The 19248-nt window shown below is 28.8% G+C and overlaps 1 protein-coding gene across 2 annotated transcripts in view; it reads left to right on the top strand.

Moving 5' to 3' along the window:
• LOC107437132 (uncharacterized) overlaps positions 1–16801 on the top strand; it is a 46800-nt gene extending 29999 nt beyond the window's left edge. For both annotated transcript variants that reach the window (XM_016049040.4, XM_016049039.4), the window contains exons 13-16: positions 7062–7685; positions 11623–11717; positions 12705–12882; positions 15825–16801. In XM_016049040.4, coding sequence (XP_015904526.2) covers positions 7062–7685; positions 11623–11717; positions 12705–12882; positions 15825–16003 — 1076 coding nt within the window. In that variant the 3' untranslated portion in view covers positions 16004–16801. The remainder of the gene's footprint in view (positions 1–7061; positions 7686–11622; positions 11718–12704; positions 12883–15824) is intronic.
• The last annotated feature ends 2447 nt before the right edge of the window (positions 16802–19248 follow it).

The raw sequence follows: 19248 nt of genomic DNA, 5'->3' as shown, positions 1-19248 counted from the left end.
AAAGAGTAATGGAAAATAACACATTTTTTGCTACTACATAATATTTTTCAGTCATTTATTTGAACAATGTGTAATAAAAGGAAGGAGTATGGGAACCATTAGTTAAATTGCCTGCGTAACGGATATAGTGAACTCCCGGTTATAGTGAACAGAAATTCCGGTCTCTTGAAGGTTCACTATACCGAGGTTTGACTGTATATCATATTATTTAGTTTGAATTGATTTGGGTTTTCATACTTAACATTATTGAATTATAAAATTTAAATTTTTTTTTTATTGGAGATTTAATATGTGATTTACAGTAGTGTATAGGTTTAGTTTGTGATTTGTTAATTTAGAACCATTCATAAAAAATTAGATTATGATATTATAACAGTCATAGTATCAAATAATTAAGTTTCATGTAAGTGAAATATTACTCAATTGGGTAAAGAACAACTGCTTGGAAATAAATACTATTATTTAAATTAAATTACAATTATAAGCTGCTTTATAATTGTTTTTATTGGGTTTTTCAGAAAGTAACTTTGTTTTTTCCCAACAGGAGACTTAAACAATATATTTTCACCACCAACTTCAAGCTTAAATCGCATAATGTTTACAGCAAATGAATCTTACTTGTAAGAAAGTTTAATTTATTCTACTCAGTAGTTTTTGCACTTTCAAATATTGAAAAGAAAAAGCAGAACTTTGAGCATATTTTACTTTTGGCAAAATAAAAATATTGTTCGAGCAAGAAAAAAAATTATCTGATGTGTATGAAGAAGATGCATATTGGCAGTATGCCAGACAATGTTAAAAGGTGAAAAAGGTCAGTTGAAACTAATGAAGACACTATAAAAGCTTTGATGCACATTGGCATCTCGTGAGTTTGCTAAGAGATTAAATTTGGTGAATTCAACCTTTCATAATCATTTAAAATGCTTAGGTTTAATATCAAAACGTGTCATAAAGGTTCCTCTCAGTCAGGGCTCATGATTTTTTTTTAAAAATCGGATTTTTTTGATTTAAATCGGATTTTTTTGATTTTTATTCAAATACACTGTAAGAACTTTGATTTATGATTAAAAAAACTTTATAAATGCTAAATCAAAACTAAAGTAATATTAAAACTATATTATAACAATATTTTAGAAACTCTAACAACCTAAAACAATTTTTCATTATAATACATGGCTTTGAATCCATAGCATTCATTTTGAAGCAAATGTATGATTGAAATTTAAAGACTAGCTGAAATAGAGAATATAAAGAATACTTTAACTATTAAAACAAGGTTTCAATTAGCAAACTGTAATTTTACTTTAAAATTGTGATTTTTTTTATTTGTCTTGATTTTTAAAATGACAAAATTAATGTACAGACTGTGTTTATGAATGTAGTCATTCCTCAAAAAATAAATAAATATTTAATCTATAGATTTTTATATTAAAATATTCATTTTTAATCTTATATCAAAATAGATAAGTTAAGCTTAAAAAATCTACGTGCTCAGAATTTTTTTCACGAAATTTCTTTAAAGATAATCTAATAATATCAAAGATAATGTAAACATAGAAAAAATACTGATTGATAAAAAGAGACAGCACAATTCTAATTCTGGATTATTTAATTTAATGACATAGACATTTTCATTCTGTGATTTGAAATTAATAAACACAATATGAAGGGTAGCATTAATACAATAGTTTGTTATTTATTGCTAAACTGTTTAAAAAGAAACACAAGTTTTCCAGCTTTCTCATTTCCTAAGCGATTGCGCAGTTTAGATTGTACTAAACCAAATGTCGAAAAAAACTCTTTCAACAGATGCAGAGGAAGCTTGCGCTGTAAATAACTGAAATCATATCTAAAACAGCATTTTTTCCTTCCTCATTCCCGGCAATTTGAGATTTCCACCAATCTATAGGACTTACTTGATTGACAATATTAGGGTTAAAAAGGAACTCGTGAAAGGGCTCTGACTTAGCTTGCTATTTAATAATAACAGGCATTAATTGTGGTTATTTTTCATTTATAAAAAATTAAGCTTTCTGTTTTTTCATCAGGGGTCAAGTTTATTCCAGCATAGCGGGGCTCTAACAAATTTGCTAGAAAATGTGGTGGACCTAACGCCTGACTATAGCGATTTGAAAATTTTGCTAAACATGTTTTCTCAAGATTCTCATCTTTTAGATCTTTTTCCAAATATCAACAGCTCTCGAAATGGTGCAATCTTTCTGTTGCATTTTATCTAGAGCTGTAGAAATGGGGTTTAAACGCCTTAAAAGTTCTTCAGCATTTCGCTTGATTCCAAAGTTGGTGACTTTTTTATAAACATTATCATCAATATCTTTGCGATTTCCATCGCAAACTTTAACAATGATTGATCAGTTCTTCAAATAAGCTGAAATACAGTCAGCCATTGTATTCCAACGATTATCTAGTGGTATCACTAATTTCAATCCCCCAGCTTCTCTATACATAGCATTTGCAAAATGATTATTCCGAAAATATTGCACTATATGTAATATTTGTCCTTTTATATTTGGAATGTTTATATTTTCTGCAAAAAGATTTAGCAAATGGGCGGAGCAGCGATATGTGATTAGGTTTAAATTAGGATCACTTTGAATGTTGGTCCGGATACCCTTCACATTGGAAGCATTATCAGTGAATTTGCTCCAACGACACATTTAAATTCATTTTCACATTTTATTATAGTACTTTTAGTAACTTCTGCCAAGTACTCTGATGTGTGCGAACAGCCTGATGTATCAATAGAATCCACTAAATAATTTTCACCTTTTTCAGTGGTTACAACAGCACAGAGTATTGGTTCATTGTGGACAGTTGACCAACCATCTATGCTTAAGTTCACAATTTGTTCAATTAGATATTCAGAACATTTGGCTTTCTCTTGGTTATATATAGAATCTAGTAATGCACCACCTATTTCTACTTCATGAGGAGCAGTATATCCTGGTCTCAAACCAGAAATCATTTTTTTAAACTGAGGGTGTTGAACATCATGAAAAGCGGAGTTGGTTGCATAAATATACTTGGCTACTTCTTCATCCAGACTTTGTTTTAGTGGTTTTTATCACATGAGCAGTCATGCTGTTCTGAACGCTATTAATATTTTCCATCTCAGTTGCTTTCCTCTTCTTAGTTTTTCTTGTCTCTAGCACCTCTGTATCTTAGCTAAAAGCTTTTTCTGAGATGGGTGGAATTTCAAGTTATCCATCTCTTCCTTATTACAGGACATATATATATTTCCACATGCACCTTGCTACTAAACCCATTATAACTTTTCCACAATTCTTGCATTTAGCTTTTACTCCTTTTCCTGAAAATGTAGGCTCTGCATCAAAATAAATCCAAATATTATTCATTTTCCTTCCTGCCATTTTTCTACTAAGTTACTCAGGGACTGCACTCTTCCTATTTTTCCTACTTTTCTTATTATTTCAGCACCCCTCTTTTTTTCCTGTTATTTCTTACTTTTTCTTATTTTTTAAAAAATCATGTCATTTCTGCTATTTCCTTAATGCATAGTGACAGCCAAGGAAACAATAATGATTCAGGGTAAAGTATTGCACCTGTTTTTCAATTCCTTTGTTCTGAATGGGGTGTGAGAACATGAATTCTTTTTATTTTGCAGCTTCTGTTTATTCTTGTTCCAGAAAAAAAAAATTTTTTGATAATGACTGGTCAGCTAGAATTTCAATTAGATAGTATTAAAAAAACTGAAATCAGGAAAGTTTAAAAGATAGTTTGCTCTAGAAATCATGTTCTTTTTTTCATTTTTAAAAAAAAAAAACTCTATATTGTACATTTAATTAAAAAAAAATTTATTTTGTTACAATTTCAAATTTTTTGCAAAATAATTAATAAATGTGCTTATTCCATTGTAAATGTATGTAGTGTGTTGTAACTTATATATCTGTTATTAAAAGTAGTTTGCAGAAACCCAGAAAAATTCTGCTCCATGATTAATAATAATTATATTGTAAATTTATAATAATTGTAAAATTCAATAAATTAGAGGGAACATTAATAAAATCTAAATTTCTTTAACCTTAAGAAGTTAACACATTTTATCAGTTAATAACCCTACTGCTTCAAATAGACTTTGAAGGGAAAAATGGCACTATATCAGAAAAAGAATAACTGAATTCATCAGCATTTTTCTTTTTTTCTATTTTTGGCATATTAGAGTAATTTATTTTTAATATAACCTCAAGTTTTAGAAATATACATTTTCCACCAATAAAATATAGTGTAGATTTTAATTCCGTGCTTTTTCAATCAAAAGAGTAGAAATTTAATTAACATAATTTGTATTTTTTTGTGAAAAAAATTCATGTTTATTAATTACTTTCTACATCTATGCAAGCCTATATTAAGACTGCATTAAATGTTTACTTTAATCTGTAAGATTTTTAAAAATGTAATTTCGAATGTGTTGGAATTTAACACACACCAAGAAAGTAATTTTGTTAATTAAACTTAATTAATGCAGCAATTTATTTAAAATAAATTTTAAAACTAAGAAAAGAAAATATTAAAAGTATCAACAAGAAAACACTGTTGTTCACTTTAAAACACTGTTTTTTAACTTTTTAAATCAATATATATATAAAAAATCAGTTGATTTAAATCAATGATATTTTTTAAAAAATCAGTTGATTTAAATCAACGAACCCTGCTCACAGTGTGGCAGAATTTTTTCGAGCTTTCTGCAACAAACTTCCCTAGCATTAATACTTTTCTTTAAGATACTTTTAATTATAACAATTACTAATTTAAAGTAACGGAAACGCTGTGTTTAAAGAAGAAAGTATAGAATAAAGTGTATAAAAAATTTTAATTGTAAAAGTAATATTTTTTTTTTATTTCTAATATTATAGGCACTTTCTCGCATTTTGTTAGTGGAAAAATGCACTCATTATTTCCTCTTCCAAATTTTGTTAATCATTACAAATATTAAAATTCATAAATAAATACAACGATAATAATTCGAAATAAAAAGTTGAGAATTACACAGAAATTAAAAATTGTAAAATCCACACAGTTATTCCAAAATAAAGAGCGACGACAAAATCACGCGAATAAGACTCTTTAAAAAAGAGATACTCAAATAAGTATGCATGAAACATGGTGTTCTTTAAGAAAAAAAAATATTAAAGAAAGAACATCATTTCTAATGCGAATTATCTTTTAAACTTTCGTGATTTCTGAATTTATCATTTTATATTATTAATTTTAAATTCTAACTGAAGCCAGTCATTACGGACTTTTTTTAAATCTCAAATAAGAATCGAAAAATCTCGATTATTTTTTTCCTCTCTAATGTGCAAGAAAGAAATCTTTGAAAAAAAATTCCTCGGGGGAAAAAAAAAAAATTCGAAAAATTATGCAGAAAGGAAAGCCAAATTTTTCCCTTTCCAAAAGAAAGATCTTTCTGCAAAAACTCTGTAATGCTCTGCGACAATGTCACCGCAATACTGCCACGGTGTTCCTTATATTTCTTATTATGAAAAGATGTGATTTACTTCAGAAATGTGAAGCGTATCATCACTGGGTACAAGACTGTAATCATAGAGTAAGAAAAATGAACCCTCTCAAAACATGATACTGACTACACAACAATTAATTCTAAAGTGTACTGTCATCAGCTTTACACGAAGGTATTGATCAATAGAAAAAGTATAGCATTCCAAATTAATGCCAGGTTTTATACAAATTTGATAACTTTCCAAAAGCTTTTACAGCTCGGGTGGGATATACTGCTACACCCACCATATACCCCAGATTCGGCACCTTCTGATTATTATTTGTTTCTTTTTCTTTAAAATTTTAAGCTGTAAAACCTTTACTGCAAATGTGGTGGTCTGAAATCACCTGAATCAGAAGAACAACACTTTTATGAGACCAGAATGGACAATATATAATTCCATAAAATATTTACCTATTCACTATAAAAAAAAAAAAATTCATTAAAAAAAGTTATAATTTTACTTTCCAAGCAACCCAATAAAATGGTTTCGATTTCTTTCACTTGATTTGAGAGAAATATATTTCTTCCTGGTTTAGATTTTTTTATTTTGAAGCTTTTGAAAAAAAATTGCCCTCCCTGCTCCTTATACATCTAATTTAAAGCTAAGCATAAAGAGTTGTCCATTAGCTGACAGTGCTTATTTTGAATTCAAGTCCACTGTATAAGGAATTCTGTGACTATAATGCTATTTCAATCTATAAAGGTAAGGTTAATTTGGCAGGTTGCTACATATACTTGTATCTAACATTCAACAAATAAACTACGCTCTGATAGTCACATGGGTCGACGAAAAAAAGTTTTATCTTTGGTGAGTAAATTATGATTCATGTTTTCATTTCTTTTTTTTTCTTCCTTTTTTTTATATACATATACTTTCCAATAACTAAAATTGGCAGTAAGATTAAAAATATTACACGACAACATACCTGCAAAGTCTCCTATTTTTCAGAGAAGACTCCTGTATTTTACGTCTATCTCCTATTCACCTGTACATTCTCAAATTTTTCCGTATTTGCTGATGAGATTTGAAAAAGAAAATTGGTAATAAAACATCTGCTGATGGCAAAAATACTTCTCTCATTCCTCAACAAATGGTGCTATTGCCAGTACTGCAGTATGTTGAGTGTTTATAGTTTAAATAATTTTTAAAAAAAAAACTGTAGTTATTTTAAAAAATTATCTCTTTATCTAATAAAAAGAGATACTAAATTTCTTTGGATTAATATTTATATACATATTTTTTGCACATAAAGTTTTTCACTTTATGCCCCAATCACCCCTGTTCATATTGAGTTATTTTAAAGTAAACATATGTTTAATTATTCGATTTTAATTCATTTATTCTGAATCCTTTTGTGTGTGTGTGTGTGTATCTTCGTTTGTAAAGTCTAGATTTGAGGGTATATATATATATATATATATATATTGGATCTGGCATGGAATTCTGACTTGTGACAAAAATGTTTTGAGTTTTTTCTTCCTGCTCTTATGCCTAAAATGTCGATCTGTTTTTTTTCAGATACCACTACAGCTGATGAGAATGACTACGAGCCTGAAATTCTTTGTGTAACCTCTATTGAAAATTTCCAAGAAATTTCTGATTTGAGTAAAAGTAATATCGATCTCAAACCGGACCTAACGTGTTCTTTTCCCGCCAACGAATCATCGTCCGAAATCGCATCTGTTACGATGACCTTTTGTCAGGAAGACGCAGATTCTATGCAGATGTCTGAGGACGAGGATATTCAGGAGCTGCTTTTCATCCCAAAAGAATCGCAAACTGAACTGAATAAAACTGGCACAGAATCTACAAAGCTGTGTCATAATGAGGACGTTCAAGAACTGCCTTTGCCTAAGGTGTATCAATGCCAAATAGTTAGATCTATGCAAACATCCATCAGCGAGGAACCAACTGCGTCAAATATTTCAGGTGATGGCCTGTGTGGCAGGTTTTATCCTGAAGTTTTAGTGCCACAATCTAATCTAAATAGGCTGCCAGACATTCCAACAACAATTTCAAATCCTGTTTCTGAACAGTTTGCATCAATATACATGGATAATTTTTTGTTTGCAAATGATAAACAATTTGTAAATTCTAAATCTCCATCTGAAACTCATAACAGTTGTGCTTCCATGTTACCAAGTATGAAAAAATTTAATATTTTAATTTTAACGAGGGTTTTTTGCTTCTAGCTAATAGAGATTTTGAAAAGCTAGGTTGAGGTGGCTCAGATGATAGAGCTCTTGCCTCCAAATGAGATGTATGGGGTTCGAATCCCAGGGATGGCTGTCGATACGAATTCCGCAACAACCACAGAAAAATATCCTAAGTGGTAGATGAGTTGTGAGTCCCTTTGTCATTGGGTTAACTGTGGAATGTTTTCGTGGTTTTCTTCTCCATGCAATGCAATTTGTTTTATCAAAACGTCTTCCACGAAAGCAAATTTCTCCCAATACTTGATCCAAGTGTTACATTGTCCTCTGGATTGAGTCCAAAATGACAAGGCTATGGAGTTGAACATTGGTAGTCTTCACTTAAAAATTTGGTAGGCTGTTCGGTAGGACAACAGGTTATTTTGAAAAAGAAATCTTTAAGAGTCCCCCATCGCTCTAATCTTAACACTATATTTGGACTTCACACCACATTTTCTTCCCCAGAATTCCTAAAAAATTAAAAATCTATGTTCATGTGTTTTTAAAAAATGTTTAAAAGTGCTTATTTTTGTTTTTTAAAATTCCTTAAAGATGCTTTTTTCTCTGAATGTTTTTAAAAAGGGATTGATTTTCCAAAATAAGACATTGTTCTATTTAATATTTTCACAATTAATTCAACTCATCTATTCTGGCGTACTCTCAGTGCGTAGCGTATGAAAATGCCACTCTCGATTTGAATCTTGACACCTCTTAATAGTAGTTTGGTTTAAAAACAATTGAAATGAAAAATTCAATTATCTCAGATTTGTTAAATATTATGAATGTTGGGACCCTATAATAATTTACTTCTGACAAAAATGTTTAACTTCAATACTCATTGTATTTACTTTTCGCAATTTTTTTTATTTAAATTTTCTTAGTTTGCTTAATTCTTTATATATCTTTATAAATTCGAAACAATTTTGTTAATGTTTTGGTGAATATGCTTTTAAAAATAGTTTTTATTTAAATCTGAAAAATAAATTCAACAACTTTTTTGAATAATAGTTTAATTTAATTATGAATTAAATTTGTTACATATGTAAGTAATTATCATTTAAAAAAATAGAATGAGCCCCTCATTATTGAATACAAATTGTGGGTAAATTGTTTTTAATGTTGGCTAATATAATAAAAAGAAAAGATTTCTTTGTCAGTAACGAGTTATTTTATCATGATCATGTAAAGTATTTGAAAATTATTTTCCATTTTGTTAATATATATGTAAAAAGATGCAGTCGGACCGAGCAAGGAAAACAGACACAGGATTTTGATGAAATCAGAGTAACTTTATTTATGTCGTACTTTATTGAGTGGGAGCGAAAAAGTGAAGTTTACTCCATCAGCGATCATTCTTTCTGGTAGGGAAAATCTTGCAAAAAATCTGAAAATGTCTCTATTTAGGGAAAAGAAGGAAATCTTAGAGATTATTATTGGTTTAAGAACTAGCTCGAGTGATTCCCACAGAGCTTAAAAGGAAAGAATGTCTTTATTTAAATTTATGCATAGTTGGGTCAAAAATAGATTTAGAAACAGGATGTGACTTTTTAAAGTGTGAGAAAGCAGTTCAACTTGAATAATTAATTAGTAATAAAATAGGAGTTGTTTTATAACGAAGAAGCTAATATAAAAAGATTAATAGAAGCTTTTTATGTTACATATATATGAAGAACATTCAACAATAGGAAGAAGAAAAAAAAAATTTATTAGAGCACATATCCTAATTACGATATTTTTTAGTGCTTAAAACTGTTTTTTTTTAGTGCTTAAATAGCGTTTAAAAGGTACTAATTTTTTGTTGAAAAATTTGGGTATACACCCTGGTGTTGCTATGGGGTAGAAAATAAAATTAGCACTATGTTTAATGTAAGACCACCTCTGTCCAAAATATCTTTCATATTTATTAATTTTACTCCCAAAATAGTATTGCATAATTAATTAATAAAATTTAGCCATGGGACTATTTACATATTTTAGTTCAATTTAAAAAATATTTTAATTTCTGAAACAAATTTGTTTTAATAAATACAATAATAAAGATTGCAATTGAAGCTTAATACAAATTGAAATTTTATTATGTTTTTAAAAAAGTTATAAGATAGTTTCATTTTTATTATCAACTCTTTTATTACCAAGAAATTTCATGTTTCTGTCTGTATCTTCACCTTTCAAAAATTTCTTATATTTAGCTGATCCTTTGGGATGGACTTTAAATAACAAATTACACCATCCTTGCACAATCCCCCCCCCCCCCNCCCCCCCCCCCCCGGATAGTTAACCCCGCTCTCTATGACAGAATCAGGCGATATTGTCGCAGAAAGATTTTTCTTCTGAAAAGTAAAAACACGTCATATTTGAACCATGCATTTACAGAGTGCGTAGAGTTTTTAAAAAGTGCTTAAAGGTGCTTATTTTTGTTTTTTAAAAGCCTTTAAAGGTTTTTTCATTGGGTGTTTTTAAAAAGTGCTTAATTTTCCCTTTTTCAAAATGAGATTTTTCTTTTACCATGTTGATTTTCGCTTCGAATTATGCAAAAAGACACAGTTCATATTGTTCTATTCAGCGTTTTCACAATTTATTCAACCTCAATTTATTTCGGCGTGTTGTCAGTCCGTAGCGTATTAAACGCCTTTCTTTTTTCATGATTTAAAATTTCCTGATTTTTGACAATTGTCAAAAACAATGCCAGAAGTTTTTTTTTTTTTTTTTTTTTTTTTTTTTTTTTTTTTTTTTTTTTNTTTTATTTTTTTTTTTTGATTTATTTATTATTTGCTTTTTTGACATGACAGTTAAAACAAAATAAAACTGTTAATTGTCCATAAACTTTCCAACCTTGCCTAATTATGATATTTTTTTTAAAGTGCTTAACAATATTTTTGAGTACTTACAAGGTGCATAATTTTTGTTAAATTATTTGGCTACGCACCCTGATTTAGATAATCACTTTTTGACCCACTAAGTTTACGCTGATAGTATCGTAAATCAATGTTATGTTATGATTGTATTTTCAGGAGATATTGATTTTCCCATGGATTTTAAATATCTCTATATATTTCACACGATATGAAAAATTCGAATCGTGCATTTGAGTATTTACTTTTTAAGGTAATGATTCTATCTAATTGCTGGCAGCTATTGATTTCTCAATAGTTTTTAAATCCTATACGAAATATTACAATTATGCATTTGAGAAACCCTTTTTTGAGGAGTCCTATTCGCATGCTTTCTGTCTTTTTTTCGATGGCGGATTACATGATTTTTAATTATTTTTTTATGGTGATGATCATTTACAAAATGCAAAGAAGGAAATAATTCGTACGCCCCCCCCCCTCCCCGCTCTCAACAAAATTCAAGACTTGTAATATTAAAATAAAAAATTATTACATGTTAAAAATATTGTAGTTTATTGGAAACCCAGCGCTTTTGTTATTTTAAATGAGTAACATGAATGTTTGTTTTTATTAAAAGTATCATGCAGACAGTACTGATAGACAGTTTTGTCGCAGATAGCTCAAAAAAATTCTGCCACAGGGACCAAGTTGCTGTTATCAAAGTTTCATGATGTTGATGCACTTCACTATTCATAGATCAGTAAACAATATCTTAGGTCTTTCACTAATTAAATTTTTCGTGTGATTTTCATCACTTTTTCTCTCCCATTTCATTTGATTTTATATATTCAATATCAATTCTATTATTGCAAAGTTTGTACCTGCTATTTAGTCTCTGAGAAAGGGAAGTTCCCCAAAATATCAGAACTATTTTTTGCAAACTAAAATATGGGACATATTGCTAACATTTTAACATGACTGATATTTTTTATCTGATCTTTTTTATCTATCAATTTATGCATATTTATTTATCTGTAGAAATTCTTTTTCTTTTAGCTAATCTGAAAGGTACAGAAGTGAATCTCGATACTGCAACCCTTGCTAAAGTCATATCTAACACAGATCCTCAGTTTTCTAGGATCTTTCATGAAGTATGGACCTTTCCTTGTACTACTATAATCACTGAGTGTTTGCCTTTGACATACAGTTTATCTTATGAATTTAATTAAATTGTTACTTTATACTAGAGCTAGTGAATTTTATTTGTTAAATGAAAAAATTTATTGACCCCAAAAGAAATCTAAATACTAGCTATAATTAAAATGTATGTGTATTTAAAATGGGCGACTGCTGAAGTAAAATGCGGGAAAACAATTTTACTTTAGTCTTCAACTATAAAAATATGTATGTATGCAGAGATGATTGTGCTCCGGAAATCCGAGGTCCCGAAGTTTCAGAAAATCATCGACACTTTTATGTATAAAAATTCTTGAATATTTTATTTAAAAATATTAGAACTACAATTTATACTTGGCTCTCCTTCGTGGTAGAGTAATAAATGTGATGAGAGATAAAAGTAAACTTATTAAAAATTATTAATTTAAATTACACTGCATATAATTTATTTAGAATTTCATGTTTTGAAAATATCAATGGTTCAAATTTATTAAGACGTTAATTTTTTGAAATGCGTCATTAATAATTTTTCTCAGGAAATTTTCAATTGGGTTCACAATCAGCCCTGTATATGGGATCAATCATGAATAATAATATTAAAAGTCAATTTAAAATAAATAAAAACATAGTTTTCTGAGTTCTGCTTTCAAAACCAAGTTTTGTTCTGTATACAATCCAAATGCCTTTTTTAATGAAAAATAAACAAAGGAGGGTGTTCTTAAAATCTGCTATGTAATATTGAATTTTGCAGTTTTTTTTTTACCCCCAGTTAAGAAAAAAAAACATTTCTTGAATTTAAAAAAAAAAAATTTCGTATGTTTGATAGAGAAAATAAATATCTTTAACAAAGAAGGAGAATGCTGTAGTAAATAGCGAAACATTTCCAAAAACTGTACTTCAGAGTGATAATTGTCATTAATGTTGTGCGCAGTTTAAACTTTCCTTCTTTATTTCTATTATAGAAATCCAAAGAACTTATTGATTCTATGATGGTTCACATGTGGACTAAAATGCGAGATGCAACTCTTACAACTCTAATTGAGAATTCAAGATCTGTTCAACAGGTTGAAAATAACCGCCAAGAACTTCAGGCTCTTGAAGATAGTGAGAAACAATTGAAAAGCCGTCTGAATAATGCAGGTAGTTTAAATTTGAATCCAAACAACTCATTTTTTGTATATTTTTTGTTCGCTCATTTGGTGTATACAGGGTATCTGCCCACCTGGAAAGTCATGAGAAATCATGGAAAGTCATGAATTTCAATACTGAACAAAATTTGTCATGATTTTAACTATATTTTTTCTTAAATCATTGAAAGTCATGGATTTAGGTAGCAGAAAAATCTCATTTTTAAAATGGAATTTATCCCCCCCCCATTTCGAGGTGCTCTGAATATCTGAATTTGTAACAAAATCCCCAATCACACTCATATTTTATTAGAATATAAAATGTTTTTATCGTATTCTTTAAAAATTATGGTGTTCCTTTAAATAAAAAAATGAAAGGAAAAGCATCATTTCTACAGCGAATTATCTTTTAAACTTCTGTGATTTCAGAATTTTTGTTATTTATTTTATCAATTTAAAACCCTAGCTGAAAGCAAGCCAGTCATTGGCGAATTTTTTTATTCCGAACTAAAAACGGAAAATTCCAGAGTATTTCTTTCCTTTCCGGTGAATGAAAAAAGTATCTTTAGATTATAATTCTGCAGGAAAAAAAAGGGAAAAAATTATTTGCTTTTGTATTTTTTTTTCCAGATATTTTATTGCTTCAACTCTTTCTTTACTCTGTTTTTTTAAGTTGAAAATCTATCAATATGAAGATGCAGAGTATAACAGTTTTGGTTATACCTATCATTTCAATTAATGTTATTATAATACTTTTTTTAAATTTGATTGTTCTGTTTTTGTTGGTAGAAAATAGTAACTTTGTTAAATTGTGAAAAGTTCTTGGAATTACCCTCTATATAGTTTTATTTATAGTTTAAGTTTTTGGTATCTTAATTCATGCAAAGCTTACTTCCCACCAAATTCATTAATTTTTAAATGTTGATGGAATGTTATTTTTCCTCTCAAAGAAATTCAATGTAAAAAAATAACTAAATAAAGTGAAGGTCTTTATTGACATAAATGACTAACAGTGAAAGGTTTAGAAGAGAAGCCAACATTAGGGGAGCTATTTTCTCCGGTACATAATGTATTCATTCATTTGATCATTTCTCATCAAGTTTATCTTTATTTATAAATTTGGTTATTTATAAACGCAGAAGTTCAAACTTATAACCAATTCTTTACAGTAGGTAAAATTTTAAAAACCAACCCACCAAAAAAAATGCTCTTAAAAAATAAAATTAAATTTAAGTAATAAGCTACCTGAAATTCTTTTTATAAATCCTTCTTGGTCCTAAAAATATTTTATTGTAATGTTAATATTTAAAAAAGAAACGGTCCTATAAAGGGTTAATAGGCAGCTAAAATTGCTTTCTAGATTTAGGAAATAATCCTGACTTCAAATAAATAAATGATAAAACTTCATATTTTATGACAGCACATGTTGAATATGATATTAATCCCCTGGGAAAAGTATTCTCTTGAATCTTTTCTGGCTTAAATGAATTGATTCCCTTAAGATGGCAAAGTGTACTTAAAGTAACCCTTTTTTTGTGCTATAAAAATGGTATTAAAACTATAGTTTTACTACCATCATGTCAGGAAATTTCCTTCCCCTTCTGATCTAGGTCTAAATTGGGGAAGTGGCCTCACAAATGAGATCGCCTGTGCAAAGATTCAGAATTATATTGGCATGACTTTGGATTATCCTCAAGGATGTTTCACAGAGTGTCGCCAATAGCCCATTGTGCTGCTCTAGAGCAACGTAAATAAATTACCTACCTACTAGGGACTAACAAATACCGATTAGGCCGAATAGCAACATTAATTTTTTTTAAAAAAATCATTAATAAATATTTTCTTATAAGTTTAGTCCTCATTGAAAGCTTAGCTTTATTATTGGTGTGGGGTTAAAAAAATACATTTAAGATAAATAAAAAACTAAACTTATGAAGTTGGGAAAAAAAATTCTTAATTCTTAAAACAAAACTTTAATGTTAAAAATAATATTTTCCAAAAAAAAAAATTTATACATAAAACCCTAAGAGGAGTATAGTCTGCCAGATACGCTTTTGAAAATGCTGCGCTATTATAAAAATTACGTAACGGGGTGTCTTTCAACAAAAATAAGCACTTATTTTTTTAGCACTATAAAGACTTTACATGAAAAAATATTAGTTTCTGACAAAGATCTCTTCTTGATTATATTATCCATTATAAAATGATGAATAGATTTTTCGGTTCCATATCAGAAGGTGGAAAATGAAGTCTGAAATTGAGAATATCTTGCAACGAGAGTGAAATAATCTCACTCAACCCAGCTCAATAGTGCATCTGCGGACCCGCAAGTATTTCCTCAAGCAAACAAAATTATTAGCGCTTTTGTTTGCGATGGACCGACAATACACTTAAGTGCAATGTGAAAACATTGAATAGAACAATATGAAAAACACGTTTTACATAATACATGGTCAAAATCAATATGGTAAGGGGAAAAAAACTTCATTTTCGAAAAAGGAAAATTAAGCACTTTTTAAAAATACCCAAGCACAAGGGCTTTTAAAAAACGAAAATCAAAAATAAGCACTTTTTGAAAACGCTACGCACCGTGTTTATCAAAAAATATTTTCCCAAAAAAATACCAGGCCGAATATTATTAAATCTTATCATTTAAAATTTTGGGAATAGTGACCACTGTTAAATTTGCTACAGTAGCAAAATATCCTTATTTTGCGTCATGGTGCATCGGCCGCATTTACTCTCTAAGCAAGCAGACGTTGGGAATCAAACCTTCCACAATAACAGCTCTGTAGAGTCATTGCAGCTCATAATCTAATGTAAAAATGCTCATAATCTTCATTAAACAACTCATATACTAAAAATGCCTTTTTAGCATCTGATCTAACATATATAGCAAATTATATATTTGCTTTGTTTTTAAAAAATTTTTACTATAAAAAATTTTTTCTACAGATTTTCTTGTTCAATGCCTGAAACGAGGTTTCCAGAATCAAGCCAAAGTTATTGAAGAAAGGGACCAAATATTGTCAGAAATGAAAATTAAGTTGGCAAGCATCAAAACTGAAAAGGCTGAAATTTCAGAAAAATGTCTTAATATGGAGAAGGCCTTAAATGCCCCATCTTCAACTTAACTGTTAACAAATTATTTTTGAACTCTCTCAACATTTCTCTAACATTTCTGTTTAACTTTCCTAATATGAAATGTTTAAAAAAAAGAAAAACTGTGATTTAATGTGATATTGTGTGTTTTCATGTTAATGCTATGTTTAAATTACATTACCATGAAATATTGCTAATATGAATGTTTTGTTAACGTACATGGCCATTCATTAGTTTTATATTTCTTCAGATTTTTAACAAAACAAGTAGGTTTTATTTTCCAAAAGTTCCTTATAAATTTATACATGTGTTCACAAATCATATTTTAATGTAAAAATGTGTTGAGTTTAGTTCAATCTAGCTTGAAGCTCAATTTTAGGAACAATCATATATGTATACATAACCTGTTGAATAATTTTCTACCAATATGAATCTAAACCTATTATTTTTAAAGTATGAGCTTATTTATTAGTTATAAACTAAAAATAAAGTGTGTAGAGTAGATTTTTTTTCTTTAAAAAAACTATTCAGTTTGACACACACAAAAGAAAGATCTTTTGAATTTGTAAATCTTTCTTTTTGAATTTGTAAAAAATATATATATACAATGTTCACAAATTTCCCTCACTCCTCAAATTCTAAACGCTTCAAAAAGTGGTTTAAACCTTAAGTTTTAATTATTAAGTAATAAAACCTATATGTTAAAATTTAACGTTATTGTTACAAAATATATTTGTTCACCGTGCATTGTGATTTATGTTAAAAAAATATTTGCTAATATTTTTTATTGTGTTAAGTAATTGTTTTAAATAAATATTTTTTTATTTAAATTGTTTTATAGTTTATTTTGTTGCATGTATCAAAAATATTTCATTAAGAGAATTAAAAGTCATTAAAATATGAATTACAATAACAAATGTGCAGAGAAATATATGTATATCGAATTGTTACATGAATTAATTTCCAGTATTTAGTGTTCCAAAAAGCAGTATGAAGGAGCTGTTGATTTTTGCAGAACGATAGTTTAATGACAAAGTAGATAGTAGAGTAGTGACAAACTAAACACTTACAAACAAAATAACTACACATTTCAAAACCTACATGTTATGTGAACTGAGAATGCGGCACTTCTCTATTAGCTTATCACTTTTATTGTAATAATTTTAACATGTGGAAATATTGAATTATTTGTATTTCATTCACATTCAGTATAATAGAAAAAAAACTGTAAGTAAAAAAGAATGTTTAAAAGTTGTAAAACACGCAGTATCTACTTTTTTTTCCTTCTGGCATTGCCTCTGATTTTGAGGACAAAATTTTCATTTATTCGATGTAGTAGTAGAAAAGTTACAAAAACCACAAAATCTACGTTTCTTTTTTTTTATATAGTTGCCTTTGATTTCGAGTCATGCTATCGTTATAATAGTAGAGAAGAGTGTATTGAGTTTTAAGTTGTAGTATTAAGTTATCATTGAGTTATTTTGTGGGATCAGTATGGATAACTATATTTGTTATTTTCAATTCTGTATTTCTGTCTGATTCCTTTCACAAAATTACTATTCTCGCATGAAAAGTAGGAAATGTTTTGCTGGATAAAAGTGTTTTAAGTTCTTTTTCTAATGGGAAGAAAAACACAGTATAAATGTGTTAAATAAAAAGCTATAACTTTGGACTGGACTTTAGAACAGATAAATAGCTTACATAATATATTAAACTATTTTTTTTTAATAAAAAAGAGAGAGAGTCTAGATTTTTTTAGATGGATAAAAATTGAGAAATAATTTTCAATTTTTGCAAATTCTTTTTGAGCTTAAATAATGCAGCATTGGAGTAACTTTTTTAAATTAAATATTAAAAAATTAATTTAATAGGAGTAAGATTGTGTTCCGAGCGTACCCCGGAATTTCAAGGCTTTAAAAATTAGGGGCAGAGCGTATGATTTTTTGGGAAATATTGCGGAATTCAGTGTTTCTCGAGACCATCGGTTCTCAAACTTTCTACAGGGTGCGTTGTGTTTTTAAAAAGTACTTAAAGGTGCTTATTTTCGTTTTTTAAAAGCCCATCTTCCCTTTTCCAAAACGAGATATTTTTTTTATCGCGTCGGTTTTTGTCACAAATTATGCCAAAAGCGATTTTTTTCACACTATTCTATTCAATGTTTTCACAATTCATTCAACCACTATAATAATATTATTAGGATATGCGCACTAATAAAAAAAAAATTTCTTCCTATTTATGAAAGTTCATATGTGTGTATATATGAACTTTCAAAAAAAAGGAAGAAATAATTATTAGTGCGCATATCTTAATTATATTTGGAGAGATTTTCGTATCATGATCTATGGCAGAATAATTGCCAAGTCGTGGCAACTCCTGGGCAGCAGTCCTCGAGAAACTAAAAAAAAATTATCACAGAAAGGGTCCTATTCGAAAAGTAGCAATCCCCGGTCATACATCTTTTTTTTTTTTAATTGCAAGTTTAAAATCTATTTGTAGTTGGTGCGGCAGATCACGATGCAGAAATATCCCTGTACATTTGTTTTTTTTAAATGAAGAGTTTAAGAACATTCTTAAGAAGGGCTTATTTTTTGTTTAGAAATTAGGCTACGCACGCTGTTCTATATGCAAATTAGAAAATCTATATTTCATAATTGAATCATTTTAAAATAGAAAATGCTCTAAAGTGTGATAATTCACATAGCAATTTTATCTTCAGCAATACTGTTAATAAACTTTATTTCTAGTCTAACTAAAATATTGAATTGTTCAAAAAACAAATCCAATTATTTGCAATACTATTAACCAGTTAAAAGTGTTTAAACAAATGTCTCTTGCCGTGTCAAAAATATCATCAATGGCTCGACAGCCCAGGGTGGGCCTTAATCTTCTCAATAAGTTTTTTTTTCCATTCTAACCTTTTTCCAGCTTTTAGTTTTTAAGACAAAAAGGTCTTTTTCTAGGCCATCTATCCATCTCAAATTCGGCCTGCCTCTTTTTCGTGTGCCAACTGATCTGGCATTGAAAGCTCTTTTTGTGGTACAATCTTCGCCCATTCTGATAACGGGGCCTGCCCATTTTATTCTTTGTCGTTTCATAAAGTTAACGTCAGGTTCATTATATGAGTGATAAAGCTATGGGAAAAATATACTACCAATTATTTCATAACTCGAAAGCTCAATAAAATGAAATATGAATATTTGGTGGTATGTCTCCTTTGTATTTCATTCTTGAATTGCAGAGCCCAAAGTTTTAAGAAGTTTCCAATAACAGTAACCTT

The sequence above is a fragment of the Parasteatoda tepidariorum genome, chromosome 6, assembly GCF_043381705.1.
Source record: "Parasteatoda tepidariorum isolate YZ-2023 chromosome 6, CAS_Ptep_4.0, whole genome shotgun sequence".
NCBI classification, from domain to species: Eukaryota; Metazoa; Arthropoda; class Arachnida; order Araneae; family Theridiidae; genus Parasteatoda; species Parasteatoda tepidariorum.
The sequence above is the reverse complement of the archived record's forward strand: the minus strand, read 5'-3'. Positions and strand labels throughout refer to the sequence as shown.